Source organism: Scyliorhinus canicula, chromosome 17 (assembly GCF_902713615.1).
Source record: "Scyliorhinus canicula chromosome 17, sScyCan1.1, whole genome shotgun sequence".
In the NCBI taxonomy this organism is placed as follows: Eukaryota; Metazoa; Chordata; class Chondrichthyes; order Carcharhiniformes; family Scyliorhinidae; genus Scyliorhinus; species Scyliorhinus canicula.
In genome coordinates this window covers 28,884,060-28,901,482 of record NC_052162.1, presented here as the reverse complement: position 1 = coordinate 28,901,482, position 17,423 = coordinate 28,884,060, and the positions used below count along the sequence as shown (strand labels likewise).

General features: G+C 48.0%; 1 protein-coding gene across 7 annotated transcripts in view; it reads right to left on the bottom strand.

Moving 5' to 3' along the window:
* Positions 1-17,423, bottom strand: part of LOC119952389 (serine/threonine-protein kinase PAK 3) — a 264,771-nt gene that overhangs the window by 20,171 nt on the left and 227,177 nt on the right. For all 7 annotated transcript variants that reach the window (XM_038776101.1, XM_038776100.1, XM_038776099.1 and 4 more), the window contains 3 exons: positions 9,932-9,980; positions 5,290-5,402; positions 3,499-3,616 (listed from right to left, as the gene is read on the bottom strand). In XM_038776101.1, coding sequence (XP_038632029.1) covers positions 3,499-3,616; positions 5,290-5,402; positions 9,932-9,980 — 280 coding nt within the window. The remainder of the gene's footprint in view (positions 1-3,498; positions 3,617-5,289; positions 5,403-9,931; positions 9,981-17,423) is intronic.

Below are 17,423 nucleotides of genomic sequence, written 5' to 3'. Positions count from 1 at the left end.
GCATTCAGCATGTATGAAATCACAATTTCAGGCTGTCTGGAGACTGATTATTGATTGTATCTCTTTAGAAACAAAAAAAATGTTAAAAACGTGCTGCATGTGTGACTGGCTGGAACGTAAACCTCACTGCTTGCATTTATATAATGTAGACAGTCTCTTTAAAATGCAAGTTACTGAACAATTTAGCCAGATTGGATTGAGTTGCTGCATTAAGCACAGCCCTAATTAGTCTTGCATCACTGTAAGGTCAGTGCTGTTTTTGCATTTAACAAAACATAGCGGGGCTCTTTGTCTTGGTGCAGGCTAATTGAAAGATACTTCTATTTTAGTAGCTATTCATTACCACTGCATCTGAGCTCTGTTACAATGTAAAATAAAACTGTTCCAGAGGAACCGGTCTGAATATGCCAGCAGGGGCTCAGGAGGTAGTCATCCCTGCGCTTTTGCACAGATGCTCTAGGCCCTGATAAGGGGCCCCCATGTTAGGGGTTACAAGCCATGGCCAATGAGAGAACCAGCAAGCTCTCAATGGTGACAGCAGAAGAGTTATAACCTCAAGAGACAACCATTGTTTAAAGGCGGAGGGCCCTTTGGGAAGAGTGTTTCATAGAACAAAACAAATAACATACAGTGCAGAAGGGGGCCATTCAGCCTATCGAGTCTGCATTGACCGACTTAAGCCCTCATTCCACCTTATCCCAATAACCCCTCCTAACGTTTTTGGTCACTATGGGCACCCGGAGGAATACCTCGCAGACACGGGGAGAACATGCGGACTCTGCACAGACAGTGACCCAGCGGGGAATCAAACCTGGGACCCCGGCTCTGTGAAGCCACAGTGCTAGCCACTTGTGCTACCGTGCTTCCTTTAAGCACAGGAGGAAGATAAAGCGCAATCACCTCATGCACTCATCCTCCTAGTCACATTGCCTACTGCATTTGAAAATGGGAACTTCTACATAGTAATTGAAGAGGAAAGCACAAGACTGCAAGATGCGGAGAAATGTGCAAAAGGACCTGCTCTCAGGCAGATCACTGCTACAACCATATTCAAGCTGCAATATTCTAGTTATAAGCTGTTGAAAATCATCTTTAAAGGGATATTCTTCAAGGCTAGGCTCTACAATGGCCTTTGTCTTAAACATTTACATGGAAAACACAAACATGTTCGACCAAATCATAAAATTAACATTTTTCATAACTCATTATGAAGTAAATGATCTTTTATTTGGAATCATTATCCTTGCAGCTTCACTCATGCAGTTAATAACAAAATCATTACTTTACCACATTCTTGACTCGACAACAGCCGATGAAATTTTACCTATTTCATTTTTAATCATGAGCCGGGACCGTTACTGGGGGTTCCGACCCTGATGGTTCCATAGAGCCACCCACCTGTACGATCTTCCTGGAGGTGCACAATTAAGAGGCTGTCTTCCAAAGCTGTGAACAATAATGGAGAGGGAGAGGGCTGCGCACGCGGGAGGGCCCAATCACGGTGCCTGAGGCTGTGGATAGCCGGCATCCCACTGGAAGAGGTGGATGCTGGGGATGTAGGACAGAGACAGCGAGGATGCCTCAAAATGGAGGACCCCTCAAATTAAACACCTCCAGAGGATGGTTAGAAGTCACAGGAAGCTGTGACCCTCTTGAACCCATGGCTTTTTGCGAGTGGAACAACAATTAATCACAGCCGTGAAGTCGCCATTGCTACCAGTCAAATGTGGATCCAAACACACCATTTCTTATCCGCAGGTGATCATTTGGATGGAGGATTCCCATTTCTTCCCAACTATACCGCAAGTGGATCATCAGTATCAGTTACTAAGGATACTAATATATCCTTACACTAATATATCCTTACATGGCTCAGTATCAAAACTTTACTTTATAACTCTGCTGTGAAGGCCATGGAACACTTTATTAAGCTAAAGGGGTTGTATAAATTTAAGTTGTTGTTGCGGATCAGTTTAGAGATTTACAAAAAGTAAATTAGGTTAAATATTCCCCAGGGTAACAGAACGTTCCAAAAGCTCACTTGCTTACACGTCACCAAAGCTGTCACGCTCATTCAATCGTGATGTTTAAGAATATTCTCATTACAGAATATGTGTAGTCAACAACTCCGCAAAGCACCAAAGATAGTGCTGCATAATTAATTTCAGTTACTTCAAGCAATTCTATTCCTTCTCAATATTTTACTCAATATCCACTGCCTCCTGACTATAATTAAATATAATTCTGTGGCTTTTATCTGGGGCTTTACTGCAAAGGCCACAGTGGCTCAAAGGAGGAAGCTTAAAGCTTTGGTGGGTTGTTATTTGAATAATTATATGGTAAATTGGATTGGATTGGATTTGTTTATTGTCACGTGTACCGAGGTACAGTGAAAAGTATTTTTCTGCAAGCAGCTCAACAGATCATTCAGTACATGGGAAGAAAAGGGAATTAAACAGAATTCAAGAAAATACACGAGAATACATAATAGGGCAACACAATATATACAATGTAACTACATAAGCATTGGCATCAGTTGAAGCATACAGGGTGTAGTGTTAATGAGGTCAGTCCATAAGAGGGTCATTTAGGAGTCTGGTGACAGTGGGGAAGAAGCTGTTTTTGAGTCTGTTCGTCCGTGTTCTCAGACTTCTGAATCTCCTGCCCGATGGAAGAAGTTGGAAAAGTGAGTAAGCCGGGTGGGAGGGATCCTTGATTATGCTGCCTGCTTTCCCCCGGCAGCGGGAGGTGTAAATGGAATCAATGGATGGGAGGCAGGTTCGTGTGATGGACTGAGTTATTTTATGAGTTATTCTAGATTAATTATGAGTTATTATGAGTTATGAGACTAATTATGAGACTAATTATGAGTTATTCTAGATTAAAAGCTGAAACAAAATAGTGTTTCCTGAAGTAAGCAATTCATTTCTGGTGTACGAGGAAATTTCAAATGGACACTTGGATGCGGGAGGATGTGGGTTTCAGGGCCTCCTCTTGTTCTGCATTTATGATATTCTTCTACAGTATCGCGCTTATAAAATGGTAGCAACACGTGTTGTGGTCATTTCCTGTCAGGATTAAATCTCAATTGGGCATCTCCCTGCCGGTTGATGACCACTTAAGGGTCTTAATGAGCTGAGAGGTGAGAAGGCTATGCTCAACCTTCCCCGTCCCTGGCTTAATTGGGGGAGGGGGGGGTGTAATTGTGAGATGACGGGGGTGTAATTGGGAGATGACAGACTTTCCACCCCGCACGTTCCAACCTGAAAAAAGGCTCCCTCACCACTCCTGCACCCCCTCCCCCCTACTTTATTGCTGGTGCATGTTAGCAGATAGAAGTTCCTGATATCTGGTGAGTTGCCTTTTTGTTACCTGTGATAGACTCAGTTCAATGGGCCACACAACATATTTTCTTAAACTGTATAATCCTTGGCCGCTCCTCTGCAGGTAATTTGCTAAACATTTAGCACAAAGTGCGATGCACTAAATTTCACTTACCTCCCGGCACACTGCTGCTATCTGACCTTCATCCATACAGGTCTCTGTGACAACGTCTGTCAAGGAACCTCCAGCCAGATATTCCATAACTACCCAGAGTTCATCCCCTACAAGATAACTGACATAAAAACAAATGAGTAAGAAACTCAACTTGCCACGAAAAGAAATGTATTTAAAAATGAATTAAAACCTAATCTCAGGTTGGCCTGACATTATAAACAAAGCATGATTTATCTCTCTGTCTCCATATTAAAAAGGCAGTTTGTCATCAAGCAACATAGAGCTGAGGACAGTTACAACAGAGGGGAACCTATGCGGGGCATCAAGGGTCTTGCCAGCCGGCCGCAGAGTAGGCAAGAGTCCCACTTTGCCTCCTCTGGAAAGGCCCACAGATATTAAGTGCAGTTAAATCTCCAATTGTAGGCCTTTCCCAGGATCAAGGATCAAGGATCACAAGGGTAGGAAAGCCTGCCCAAGAACGGCCAGCAAATCAGAGGCTGACGGCCTTTTTCCTCACCAGCATCACACAGGCACATAGAGGCTGCTGTCAGAATGACACCAGAGGCACAGGGCCGAGGAGCAACGTACGCTAAAGGCCAATCATGGCAGGAGGGCCTTCGAAGGGTGGAGGGGCTTGGAGGGTGGAGGGCCTAGAGTGATGTAGGCAGGTCGGCAGCAAGGGCAGGAGTTCACTCTCAGTGGGAACTTTTTCCCGATGGTGAACTTCTCGATCAGGTATTGAGTACCTTTGATGGAGAGACCCCAGTGCTCACTGCAGGAGACATCAAGCAGCTCCAACAGGTTTATTTGTCATGCACATCCCTGGTGACAGCCTTACTTGAGGGCCTCAATTGGTGGTGGAGCAGGAAGTCTGATCACGGGACCTTCCACCCTGTACTTAATTTTGGTGAAGACAGAGTTCTCACACGCCACCACGCTTCCACCTGATTAAATGCTATCCCCACCTCGAAACGCACCATGAGACTGGGCATAAAAATCTCCCCAAACACTCCCATTTCAGCTCCCAATCTCAGGGTCGACAACTACAACACGATGCACACATGCTTTTTGGCATTTCCCCCCCCCCCCCCCCCTCTCCGAATGGAAAATAATAATAATATTAACTAAAGAGCAATGTGATCCTGAAAATGTCCAGCTCAGCCTTGCTTCCCCCATCATGGATGCATGGATTGTACATGAGTGTCTTTTTAGGAATATTTATGGATCAGTCAGGATTAGATTGGTAATGGGAACCTGTGTGCAGCTCCTAGTTTCAAATATTTTGAGAAAATGGGAAAATACAGACCTACAACGGTCAAACACCGTAGCCATGGAATGTTTCTCGAAGTGGTAAGCGTACAGATGTAGATGCACCTGAAATATTGGCCGAAATTTTCTAGCCATTCACGCCGGCGGGATCTTCTGGCTTCGCTGGCACAAACGTGCCGCGAGTTTCCCGGCGGCAAGGGGTGGATTCAACAGAAAAGCCCATTGAAAACGGCGGAGTCTTTGCTCCCACCTCTGTCAATGGGGTATTCCCATGGAAACCATCCCACTCTGTCACGAAACCCGCGGGTGGGATTGGGCTGCCGGCGGCACCAGAGAAACCCGCCACCAGCAAACGGTCAGGGAATTCTGACCTGCTTTTCAATTTTTTGAACACATCCACTTAGTAGTTCAGGAAATGGAGAGTTAAAGGCTAGTTGGACCACTGGAGGTGGCAGCTCATGTGATGAAACCTCTATGATTCCATTCAGAGTTGACAAGCTGTGTGTGTTCATAAATACTCACCTGTCTAAATAATTCACAATATTTGCGTTTTTATTTTCCCTCATGACCAAGATTTCATTTATAATCAGCTCCTTCTTGGGTTGTTGCTGTAGGTTCATCTGCTTGATTGCAACCTGTAATTAGATTTGGTTGAAGTCAGAGGTCAGCGAAATAGTGTCTTATTAGAGAAAAACGCACAGCACTTTGGGTGGTCATACCCTTTGATGTGGTGGTGCACCGTACAGACGTCGGAAGGCCACAGGTTTGACCTCTACTCTGTGTTGAGTTAGATGACTTTTCCCACAGTTGTGGTGCAATATTAGAATTGACCATGGGGAGATAAAATAAAGATTGCAGTCCAGCAGTCTTTACCACAACAGATGGATATGTGGGTGTCGGACAAGAAGGGGATAGGGTCCAATTTCCATGACCCCTGCCACACTCGAGGTCAAATAGTCCAGCAGTAAAGCTTTTTCTTTTACAAATTTAGAGTACCCAATTATTTTTGTTCCAATTAAGGGACAATTTAGCGTGGCCAATCCACCTAACCTGCACATCTTTGGGCTGTGGGGGTGAAACCCACACAGACACGGGGAGAATGTGCAAACTTCACACAGACAGTGACCCAGGGCCAGGATTCCAACCCGGGTCCTCAGCGCCGCAGTCCCAGTGCTAACCACTGCGCCACATTACGCCCTGTCCAGCAGTAAAGCTGGTCTTGGCTGACACACTAAGGTACACTTTGTTTTTCTAGAGATTCATTCAATTCACAACTGATACAAGTTCAGCAAAAGTGCAGTTCCAATAAGAACAATGTTAAGGTTCACACTTTGGGTAAGTCTGCTGCTGCTGTGTGTTATTGCCTGTCCGAATTGGCTATGTTTCAAACAATATACATGGAACAAGTGATAAACGGGAGGAATTGGGAGCAATTCAATGAAGAAAGTAAATTCCTTTCTTGAATTCTCTATCTCTCTCTCTTCACTAGTTTGCTACCTTTCCCACCAAATACCCTGACACACTCAAATCAGGTATGTAACAACACTCAAATACTGAACCATGAATAACTTTAAGTTGAATTCATATGAGTATTTTTGTGGCAAGAAAGGTGGAACATAGTTTCATTTTAAATTAGTTTTTGTTGTGAGCTTGGTGCCAGGAAGTCTGGCAGGCCCCCAAGCAAAAAGGGATGGGGTGCGTTTTAATGCACATAAAACAGAGTCCTGTTTTGGGCGCGTATAGCGAGGTGTTTCTCAGTGTCTGCAGGGCCGAGAACGAACCCGTTATAAAACGGGACTCTGCCATTTATCTGGCCCCGATCGGGAACGCCCTACCGAGGCCCACACTTACCTCATTTCCTGAGCTCGTCAGTGCAGAAAGATGATTTGTGGATCGGGGGCGCCATTTTTTAATGCCTGACTTTTGACCCCCCCCCCCCCCCCTCCCCTCCCCCCCCACTGCCCTAACGCACCTCTTCAGGGGTCCTCGCGCCCTCTCTCACCCCACCTCTTAAGGGCACACGGCACCCCCGAGTCTGATCTCTTTCATGGGCAACCTAGCAGCCAGTCACCTTGGCATGCCAACCTGGTACCCTGGCAGTGCCCCGGTAAGCTAGGCAGTGCTATTTGGGCACCCTGCCAGGATGATACTGCTAGAGTGCCTGGGGGGCAGTGGAAGGTGGCAGACAGGCAGTGCCAGGGAGCCTGGATGCGGGCGGTAGTGCCGGGGGTGGGATTCTCTGTTTATGAGACTATGGGGGGGGGGCAATTCTCCGAGCCCCTCACCGGGCCGGAGAATCGCCGCAACCGCGCCATGACGCCGGCGCGCGATTCTCCAACATGCGGAGAATCGGCGCCATCCTTGGGCCGCTGGAATCGGCGGGTCGCCGATTCTCTGGCCCAGATGGGCCGAGTGGCCACGTAGATACGATAGAGTCCCGCCAGCGCCGTTCACCCCTGGTCACTGCCGGCAGGAACTCTGCACGAAGGGTTGGGGAGTGGTCTGTGAGGCGGGGAAAAACGATCCTTCACCAGGTGCCTCCGATGGGGTCTGGCCCACGATTGGGGCCCACCAATCGGCGGGCTGGCCTCTTCCCCCCCCCAACCCCCCCCCCCGGGTCATCTTTCTGACGCTGCCGGCCCTTGAAAACCGACGCCATATGGAGTCGGGGCTGGCGCGCTGAAGACCCCGCGCATGTGCAGGTTGGCACGGCCCAACTGCGCATGCGCGGGTTGGCGCAGTGCCCATTTGCCGCCGGGAAAGGAGGCTGGAGTGGCATGAACTGCTGCAGCGCTGTGCTCAGTCACCCCCGTGCCCGTTTTGCGCCGCCATGAACACTTGGGCTCCATTTTGGAGAATCGCCCCCTATGTGTTGAAGCTGGAGCAGGATTCATGGATTTCCACAGTAGCAAAACTGCCGCTGTATCTGGACCGATTCAGCGACTGTGGAGGGACACGCACCAGCACCATGTGGAACACAATTGATTCTATTGAGAAATGGTGTGATATTCGTTGGGTCCGTGATTGACACTCGGGAGACTGACAAGCTGCAGCCTCATATACACATTATAATCCCCACACACACCATCCCAGCCAACAAGGTGGAACTAGTTGTGCTGGAGTACACCCATCCCGCTGATGGGGCCAGAGGGCATGTAGGCGGGGGTGCCCTGAGGGGACACCCATACGATCTGTGGCCTAAGTTCAGAATGGGCAGTCAGCGGCGTGCAAAGCTGCATAGCTGCCTTTCCGACTGCAGCGATGGTCTTGCGTGCCTGTCCACCCCAACCTCACAGCCCATATCCTGGCTACCTCACACTACTCCCCCCGGTCCTGGCAGAAATCCCACCAGCCATCTGCATAACTGTCAGCAAACTATGGCAATGCTGGACACTTTCCGTACCCCCTTTCTTTCCCTCAGCAGCCATACCGCCGGTTTCACAAATTTTAAAAGCACAAATGAGCCTCACCTTCGGGAATTTGACCCATTGGAGGCGGAGAATCTCAGACCCCAGAGAATACCAGGTCGGGCCTGCTAATGATATGCAAACAGTGTTTACTGTACGTGCATTCTGGAATGCATTAACACTGCTGTCGAGGCGACGGAGAATTGTGATTTGACATGAAATCAGTGGCGTCGCAATTTCGGCGACAGAACTGATTCTCCGCCCAACCGTGTTTTGCAATTCCGGCGTCAGCTGACGGAGAATCCCACCCAGATCTATCAAGCCAGATTTCACTCTGGGGGCTGATTTGTCCAATATTAATTCAGCTGGGATCGTAACAGCAGTAATAATAACCATTCTGCATCCCCCCTCCCCCGATGTTCAACAATTCCCATCAAGATAAAAGCCCCAGGGATAAAATGTCTCTGATCGTCTCTGTCAGATGGGGAATGTGCTGAACTGAAAATCAATTTAAATGCCATACAGTCAGATGGCTGTCAGCTCCAGAGTTCAAATGTCAAACAAATGCCATGAATTTGGAAAGGACTCAAAGCACCTCCGCGAAATGTATGCAGAATGTTCTGGTAATTGATTAGAATCGGCCTATAAATGCAAGTCAGCATGGAGGAAGTGATCGAGCTGTATTGTGAAGGAAAATACTACTCACGTAATGAAGGCAGAGGGAAAGGCATCAGTCAGTCTCACTGGCGCTGAATGTTTATCCTAGATGCAAGTGTTAATGGATTGGGACAATGTATGAATCTTTGGAAAATGTCCAAATATTGTTTGAATTTGGATGCCATCTGAGAAAATGGTGATGTACAATAATCACCAGACACTTTATCCATTGTAACTGCACAATGTAGATGTGATATTTTTATAAGTCAAGCAAAAGGTTGCTGTTTGTTGAATGTCGGCAGTTAATGATGCGACTTGTAAAGGGCAGTGGCAATTAAAATAAAACTGGCTCTGCTGCTTTGTAACTTCAGATATGGTACAATGTTTGGTGTGCTTTTTTCTGAAGGTTACATATTGGTGGCAGAATTTAATGCTCCCAAGTGGTGAATGTTGGCAGGTGGACGGGAGGTTCCAAGTGGGGATCCCGCTGCCTTCCCACATCTTCACGTCCAAGTATGGGATGGAATGACTGGGGGAATGTCTCCCAGATGAAACCTAATGGAGGCCCTGAAGTGGGCAGTTAATATTCTCGTTCAAAGGAACTTGGGGTGGGTGGGGAGGGAGTGCCCTCATTCAAAGGCACTTGGGAGAGGTGGGGAGGGTATGCCCACTTTCAAAGCCCCTCGGTGCCTGATTGAGGGACCCGGCATCATGAAGGGCATTGGCCTCCGACTGCCTGGCAGCTCTGGGGAAAACGGTGGAGGGGGATTCCAGCCCCGACAACCTTAATTCTGGGGAAGGCCCGGAAGTGTTCAATAGGTTCTGCCCAGTGCGTTTTACATGGTTTTAGATCGGAGAAGGAAGCTACAAAAATGCTTGTTACACAAGAGACACTAGTACATTATACACATGGGGTTGTGGTATGTATGTAGCCTAGTATCATGTGATGTGTAGCATTGATACTACATCATACAGGGAGGCCATTGTACAGGCTTTAATACAATAATACACGAAGACTGCCACACTCCACAAATGCAAAATAAGCAGGATAATTATCTGATGTATCATATTGAAGATAACGTGTATGGACAAGGACTTACCTCTTGTCCAGTGGCAATATCTATTGCTGTATATACCGTGCCTGACGCTCTAAAGAAATGAAGCAAAATGGGAATATCAGTAAGTTCATTACCAAGATCTCCAGTAAGGCATAACACAAATGGCAATGTTACAGAGACGTTATCCTGTGAGGAATTCAGTCCAGCATCAAAAGACCACAACAACCTCCAACATACATAAGAACAAAGTGCAATACAAAGTACTGGAGTCTGCTTGAAACAACCCCTAAAGCTGCATTGATATTGAACCAATCCCAAATCCGCTGCTTTACTCATCATTGCCAGGCACCTCAACACTTCAATTTAAACATTTGGAAAGTTCAAGCAGCATCACTCATATCAATTTATTTTTGAACTTCATAGTCATAATCTCAGAGTTACACTCATTGCACGTCCTAGAACCTGTCTAGGGAAGTTTACGCTGAGAAATTTAGGGGCGTGCTTTTCCGTCGGTCCCATCTTCTGGCATACCCTGCCCCCGCTGGAGACGGGATTTTCTGCTCCTGCAGCTGGCCAATGGGATTTCCTATTGTGGCCACCCCACGGCGTTGGGAAACCTGCGGGTGTGGGTGTGCTGCCGGCAAAGCGGAGGATCCCACTGACGGAGAATCCCGCAGTCGAGGTGGCAAAAGTGGTTAGAACTGCTAGCACTGCTGCCTCACAGCACCAGGGACCTGGGTATAATTCCAGCCTCATGTCACTGTCTGCGTGGAGTTTTCATGTTCTTCCTGTGTCTGCGTGGGTTTCCTCCGGGTGCTCAGGTTTCCTCCCCCAGTCCAAAGATGTGCAGGTTGGGTGGATCGGCTATGATAAATTACCCTTAGTGTCCAAAAAATTAGGTGGTGTTATAGGGATAAGGTCTGGGCATAGGCCTAGGCAGGGTACTCTTTCCAAGGGTGGTTGGAGACTTGATGGGCCGAATGGCCTCCTTCTACACTTTAGAGATTCTATGAAATTGAGGCCTAATCTTTAGTGAAGCAGGGTTTTTATATTAATTTTTTAAAAACTGGAAAGATTGAGTTAATTTGTGCCTCATGCCACGAGTTAATTTGTGCCTCATGCCACGAGGCACAACGAGGTCAGTCTGAAATCAGTCATTCATTTGCATTTTAGACACAGAGAATCGTACAGAGCAGCTTGGAAGACAATCATTGAGGAGTGGTTTAATGTTTAATATTACAGGGAAGATTGAAAGAATATCCCTTTTATTACAACTTCACTTTAAGGCCAGACTTAAATATGGAATATTATTTTGTACAAATTTACATACAGTATCAAAGATGAACATTATTCCAAAAAGGTTTTCAAACGGTTGATGTTCTTCAGACTTGAATAGATAAGCATCAGTTCATCCTTTTCCGAGATTGCTATAGGAAAGATACACTTTTCTCAGCATTTAATCAATGGTGATCTCAGCCCTTTGCTCAATTTTAAGAGTAGTAATTGACATTGCCTTCTATCAATGACATTAAGGCATCAGCATGAAAGGTTGCATTTCAAAAATAGAAGTATTTTTTTCTTCCTCTCTCTGGATCTTTCCACCACTCTCACAGACAAAGGCCGAGGGAGTGGATGTGAGAACTCAGCCAGTCAGGAGTTCTTGCTGTAATTGTGGAGAGAGCCTTGGGTGAGAGTGCATCCGTACTATTGTGTACAGTATTGGTCTCCTTACCAAAGGACAATATGAAATGAAAATCGCTTATTGTCACAAGTAGGCTTCAAATAAAGTTACTGTGAAAAGCCCCTAGTCGCCACAAGCCAGCTGTTTAGCCCACTGTGCTAAAACAGCCATACTTGCCATTGTGGGAGTCCTCACCAGACTGACAAAATAGGAGGTCGCAATTTAGTACTCAGCTGAGGAGGAAGTCATTCACTCAGAGGGTGGTAAGCCTTTGGAATTCCCTGCCCCAGAGGGCTGGGCAGGTTAAGTCATGCAAGGCAGAGATTGTCCAATTTCCAGATAGTGAAGACATGGGATATAGGATGGGGCAAGGAAATGGCATTCAGGTTGAAGATCAGCCATGATCGAACTGAATAATGCAGCAGGCTTGATGGGCCGAATGACCTCCATCTTTTCCTATTTCCTTTGTTCCAACTGGAGGTGCAGGACAGGAGACTGAAACAAATACTTTCCTCACAGACTCATGAATGGAATCAGAGTTATGGGCAACTGAAAACAAGTTAAAGAACAATTCATTGGAATTATACATAATGAGCGTGATTCGACTAAATGGGAACAAAGTCCAATAGCGAGCGCGTTTAGCTGAGTGTTTCCTGGAGCCAGCAGCGCCGAGAAACACATGGTTATACACCAGCACTCACAGTAAATAAGGGGCCTTAGCGGGGAACGTGGGGCCGAGGTAGGACATAGCACTGTTTTCTACAATGAGGAACTCCGCTCGCTGGAACTCGGAACGCCATTTGTAAATGACATCTTGGGGCGGGATTCTCCCAGACTGTGGCAGAGTGTCCACGCCGTCGCGTTTTACGACAGCGTGAACGGGCCGCTCCCGGGACTAATTCTGGTCCCTACAAGGTTCGCGCTGCTCCAGCTGCCGATTCCGGCGTGAACTGTGCGCCGCGGGATCCGCGCATGCGCAGCTGCGCCAGCACCAACGAGGACATGCAAAGTGGTCTCCTTCAACGCGCCGGCCCCATCGCAACATGGCGCAGGACTACAGGGGCCGGCGCGTAGGAAAGGAGGCCCCCAGCCACAGAGGCCGGCCCGCCGATCGGTGGGCCCCAATTGCGGGCCAAGCCACATCGGAGGCCCCCCCCCCAACCTGGCTCTTACACGCTTTGGTCCCGCCGGCCCATAGCAGGTTAGAACGGCACCGGCGGGACTCGGCTCTTTTCTTACGGCCGCTCGGCCCATCCGAGCTGGAGAATCGGCAGGCCAGCCGCGTGGAGCGGCCCGCAACCAGCACTGCGCCAACCACGCTGCTGCCAATGGAGCGGAGAATCGCGTGCTGGGGTCAGGGCGGCGTGGCCCGTTTGCGGGGATTCTCCTGCCCGGCTCAGGGCTGGGAGAACCCCGCCCTTGATCTCCGAAACCGCCAATGCACCCCGACCCCTCCCAAGCCCCAATGTATTATGGGAGAGTCCCCGGCCCCTGCAACACCTGAACAGGGGTCCCATTGCCCGATCCCACCCATGCAAAAATGCCAGCTTGGCACCTTGGCAGTATCAACCTGGCATTTTGGCAGTGCCACCTGGGCACCTTGGAAGTGGCTGGCACCCAGGTGGCACAGTCAGGGTTCCAGGTTGGCACTTCCAGGTACCACCCTGCCCAAAAGGCATGCATCTGGGGGTCCTCCGGTCGATCCCCTGGAGACCCAATAAGTGCCGTCCCGTCTAGTCCTTGTTTGTGGGGACCAGTGCTGAAGCACTCACCTGAGATCTCCAAGGCGAAGGAGATAGATCCCAATGCCGTAGGTACTTGAGGAAACTACATATTAGTGTGTGACTAGCTGTCTTGCTCTAATATGCAAATTTTCTGAAAGGTGATCCTGCCATTTACATCACAATATCTTGTGAGATCGCGTTAGATCTAGCGAAGCACTGTGAGCTGGGTAGATCCCGGGATTGGGGTCTTCCAGCTTTTCTCAGCCACGTTGCATCGCGGCGCACTGCTTTTCGGGCGCATTGTGGCTGTTGGATTGCCCCTCGTGTGCACAGGGGTGCGGGACTCATTTCCTTATCAAGAAAACTGTAACTATATAAACCGGGAGATATTATGTTAAAAGCAACAATTACGCCACGGCTCAGCTCTAAGAATTTAGTTTTTAGAATGGCTTACCAATCTAATGTTAGCATTACAAACTCCTGAAAATAAACCTGTGCCCTCTACAAATTGTACAATACCTTTACGGACCAGGATCTTGTCAAATGATAACATGACTTGGGGCTTGTAGCAATAAGACCTCTCATTGTGTGTCTTTGCATATGCCACCATCTGTATATCCGCTGTGTGCCATTTTCTTAAGTGCATCTTCACAGAAACATTTATTTCCATTGGGGAATAGTGGAAACGTTATAGAATGAGTGCCAAGCTGATTATCAGCCCGTTGAACCTCGCTAGGAATGCAATGCCTCCACGGCTTGGCGTTGGACTTGAATCTAGAGAAGTCTAGAGGTAGGGACTGTGCCACAAGACCTCCGGTCACTGAATAGTAAGACTATATTAATACTTTGTATGTTGGGCAGGTGTCATGAAGAGGTTCTGAGTCTTGTATGATTGAACATTAAGGGCTGGATTCTCCAATTCTGCGGCTATGGCCGAGGATGCATCTGGTCATACGACCAAAACTTCAACACCGCTCCTGTACCGATGCTCCGCCCGGTGGGGGGGCTAGCAGCTGCGCCACGTAAAGCCCCCAACTTTACCCGCTGATACGGATGCAGAATGGCCGGGTCCGTGGCCGTGCATGTGGCCTGTCACCCTGTAAGCCCCCTCACCATTCCCGGACCATCCCTCACACACCCCCCCCCCCCCCCCCCCCCCCAGCGGAACAGCTCCCCCCCCTCCCGACTTGCCGCCGCTGGACACAGTCTGCAGCCGCCATGCCAGGTTTACGAAAGTTGAGAGGACACGTGACCTCGGGAAGTTGGCCCATCGGGGGCGGAGCATCAGGGGGAGAGCCTCAGGTGATGTCCTTAGGCCGTCCCAGTGGCCTGCAGCATACTCCGTACAACGTTTTTGAGGGAGCAGAGCATCAGAAAAACGCCGCCGCCCCAATTCCAGTCGAAAAAGGGATTCTCTGGCCGATCGGCGAACCCAATTTTGCCGTCAGCAATGGGAGAATCCCATCGAAGTGCTTATTGATGATACATAACTGTGTACATATTATACAGTGTATGGTACAAGCTATGAGCTAACTCCATACTTACTTCTACATAGGTCTCTGTCCAGTCCACAACTGACTCTAGTCTCAGCTCATGTGTCTCTTTACACCACACTGTGGGCTGTACTGTTTCCCAGTCCCACATTAATCCTTGCTATGCCAGGCACTCTTATACACAGAACATTGAATCTTGCCTACTGTTCCTTGTATCATGGAACATAATAAAATACACAACTACCATTTTTACCACTATTCATGGGTTCACTTTACAAGTCACTGAACTAAATGGCATAACTTGCTTTTAGAAGGGGTTATGTGCACATACCAAAATGATAAGCGTGTAGCTTCCCTCACTAAATGTAGAGAAAGAGCGATTGTCCTTAATCTTTCACTCTTCCAGAGCTCTGTGGATCAACAATTGGCGAATGGAGCTGCCAATAAAATCTACCATTTCAATTAAGGAACTGCCCCCACTGTTTTTGTTTTTTTTTTTGCAATAACATTGTCCATTTAGTTAATCCTTCTGCTCAGTATTTCGGAATAAAACCCATTGCAACATTAATGGCAAATGTATCTTCAGGAAATGCCGGATGACCTGCATTGTCTCACACTGATCTGATATGTCAGAATACATAATCCTTAGCTGACTGGTGTTCCAAATAATTTGTGTTAAAAAACATACCAAAGAGCGTGCAGTTTCTCTGCAGAGTTAACCATTTGAGAATAGAATATAACTGAAAGCAATATCCTTTCCAGATAAAATGAAAATGAAAATCGCTTATTGTCACGAGTAGGCTTCAATGAAGTTACTGTGAAAAGCCCCTAGTCGCCACATTCCGGCGCCTGTCCAGGGAGGCTGGTACGGGAATCGAACCGTGCTGCTGGCCTGCTTGGTCTGCTTTAAAAGCCAGCGATTTAGCTCAGTGAGCTAAACCAGCCCCAATAAATAAATCAATATCCAGAATAGTCACAGCTAAATTCCAATAAAATAAGTAGAACAAAGAGGTCATCTGTGTGAAGCTACAACAGAACCAGTTGGAGAAACACATAGTGACAGAAAATGCTAAAATGTGCGACAGGTCTGACAGTGCTTGTGAAGAGAGGGAAAATATTTCAGATCGAAAATCTTTCATGACCAGTTCTGACAAAGAGTCATAAAGCTGGAACGTTAACTCTGTTATTCTCTCCACAGATGCTCCCAGAGCTGTTGAGTATATTTCCAAAGTATTCTCTTAGTTACGTTTTCCACCATCCGCAGTATTTTACTCTTGTGATGATTGGAAGATGTTAGGCGATTCTCCGCGCGGGACGGGCCGAACTCCCGCCGTGTCCCGCCGGCGTGGTTCATACCTGGTACCACCCGAAGGGAGCCCTGACACGCGGCCGGTGTTGACGTCCAGGTTGGGGGGGGGATCTGACTGCGGGGGCTTCCGATCGGCAGACAGCCGCAATTTGGCGGGAGTCTACCTCCTGCTGCGCGGGCCCGCTGTTCGGTTGCCGTCATGTTGCTCCGCGCCGGCACGGAGACAGCAACCTTGCGCATGCACCAGCGGGGATACGGTCGCGCCCATGCGCGGATCCGCGCCGGCCGTGTAGGGCTAGCTTTCGGAGCCAGAGCAGAGCATAGCACCCCGGCGCCGTTCTAGCCCCCGAAGAACAGGAGAATTACTGGGCCTGGAGGCCCATTGACGCCGGAGTCACTCGCGCCGGTTTTGACACCGGTGTCAATACTTGGCCGCGATATCGGTGAATCCCAGCCTTTATTTTTCCGAAATTTGCTCATCTGCCCCTTGAGAAAATGTTTTAAATGTCTCCCCCAACCCCTGGGGGAAAAGTTTGGACAACCCTTTGTTAATCAAAATAACTTTTCTATTGTGAGGTCAAGATCATGCACAGTATGTTCGTTGAAGCAGTCCCTAGCTCCACTGTCACCTGTACCCTGTCCCTTCTGAGTCCTGAGATATCAATACATTCTCTTCAGTTCAATTATGATCAAATTAAAACACACCATCATGCTGAGCAGGTATGAGGATATTGCAAATCGTTAAAAACTCTACCCTCTCTTAAAAATTAACATTGTTGGACTTTTTAAAATGGCTGCTGCAAATCACTGGGTTTTTGGAACTGCAAGTTGGCCAAGCTTCTAAATTTGGATTAAAATTATCACAAACTTGTGGAATATTGCACCGACCATTAGCATAACTCTCCCCAAAATAATACAGCCTCAGACATCCTGGGCGGGACTCTCTGTCCTGCCAGTCCCGTTTTCAGATGTGGTGCGCCCTGCCGCCAGCGGGATTCTCTATTCCTGCAGCCAGCCAAGGGGGTTTCCCATTGTGGCTACCCCCACGCCATCAGAAAATCCACGGGTGTGAGTGATCTGCTGACGAAGCAGAGGATCCCGCCGACAGAGAACCCCGCCGACAAAGAACCCCGCTGTCTGTCTCCAGAACTGCCAGGTCACAAAGGGGAGCTACCATATGATACACAAGGAAGTGATAAGGACTCCTGTCTGCATCCATCGTATGTTAATGGTTTTGACCATGGGAGGTGGAAGTTGCTTAATTAACATGAACAGGTTATTGATCAATTCCCATCGCGTATCTATGGCCAGTTGTCACATGAACAAA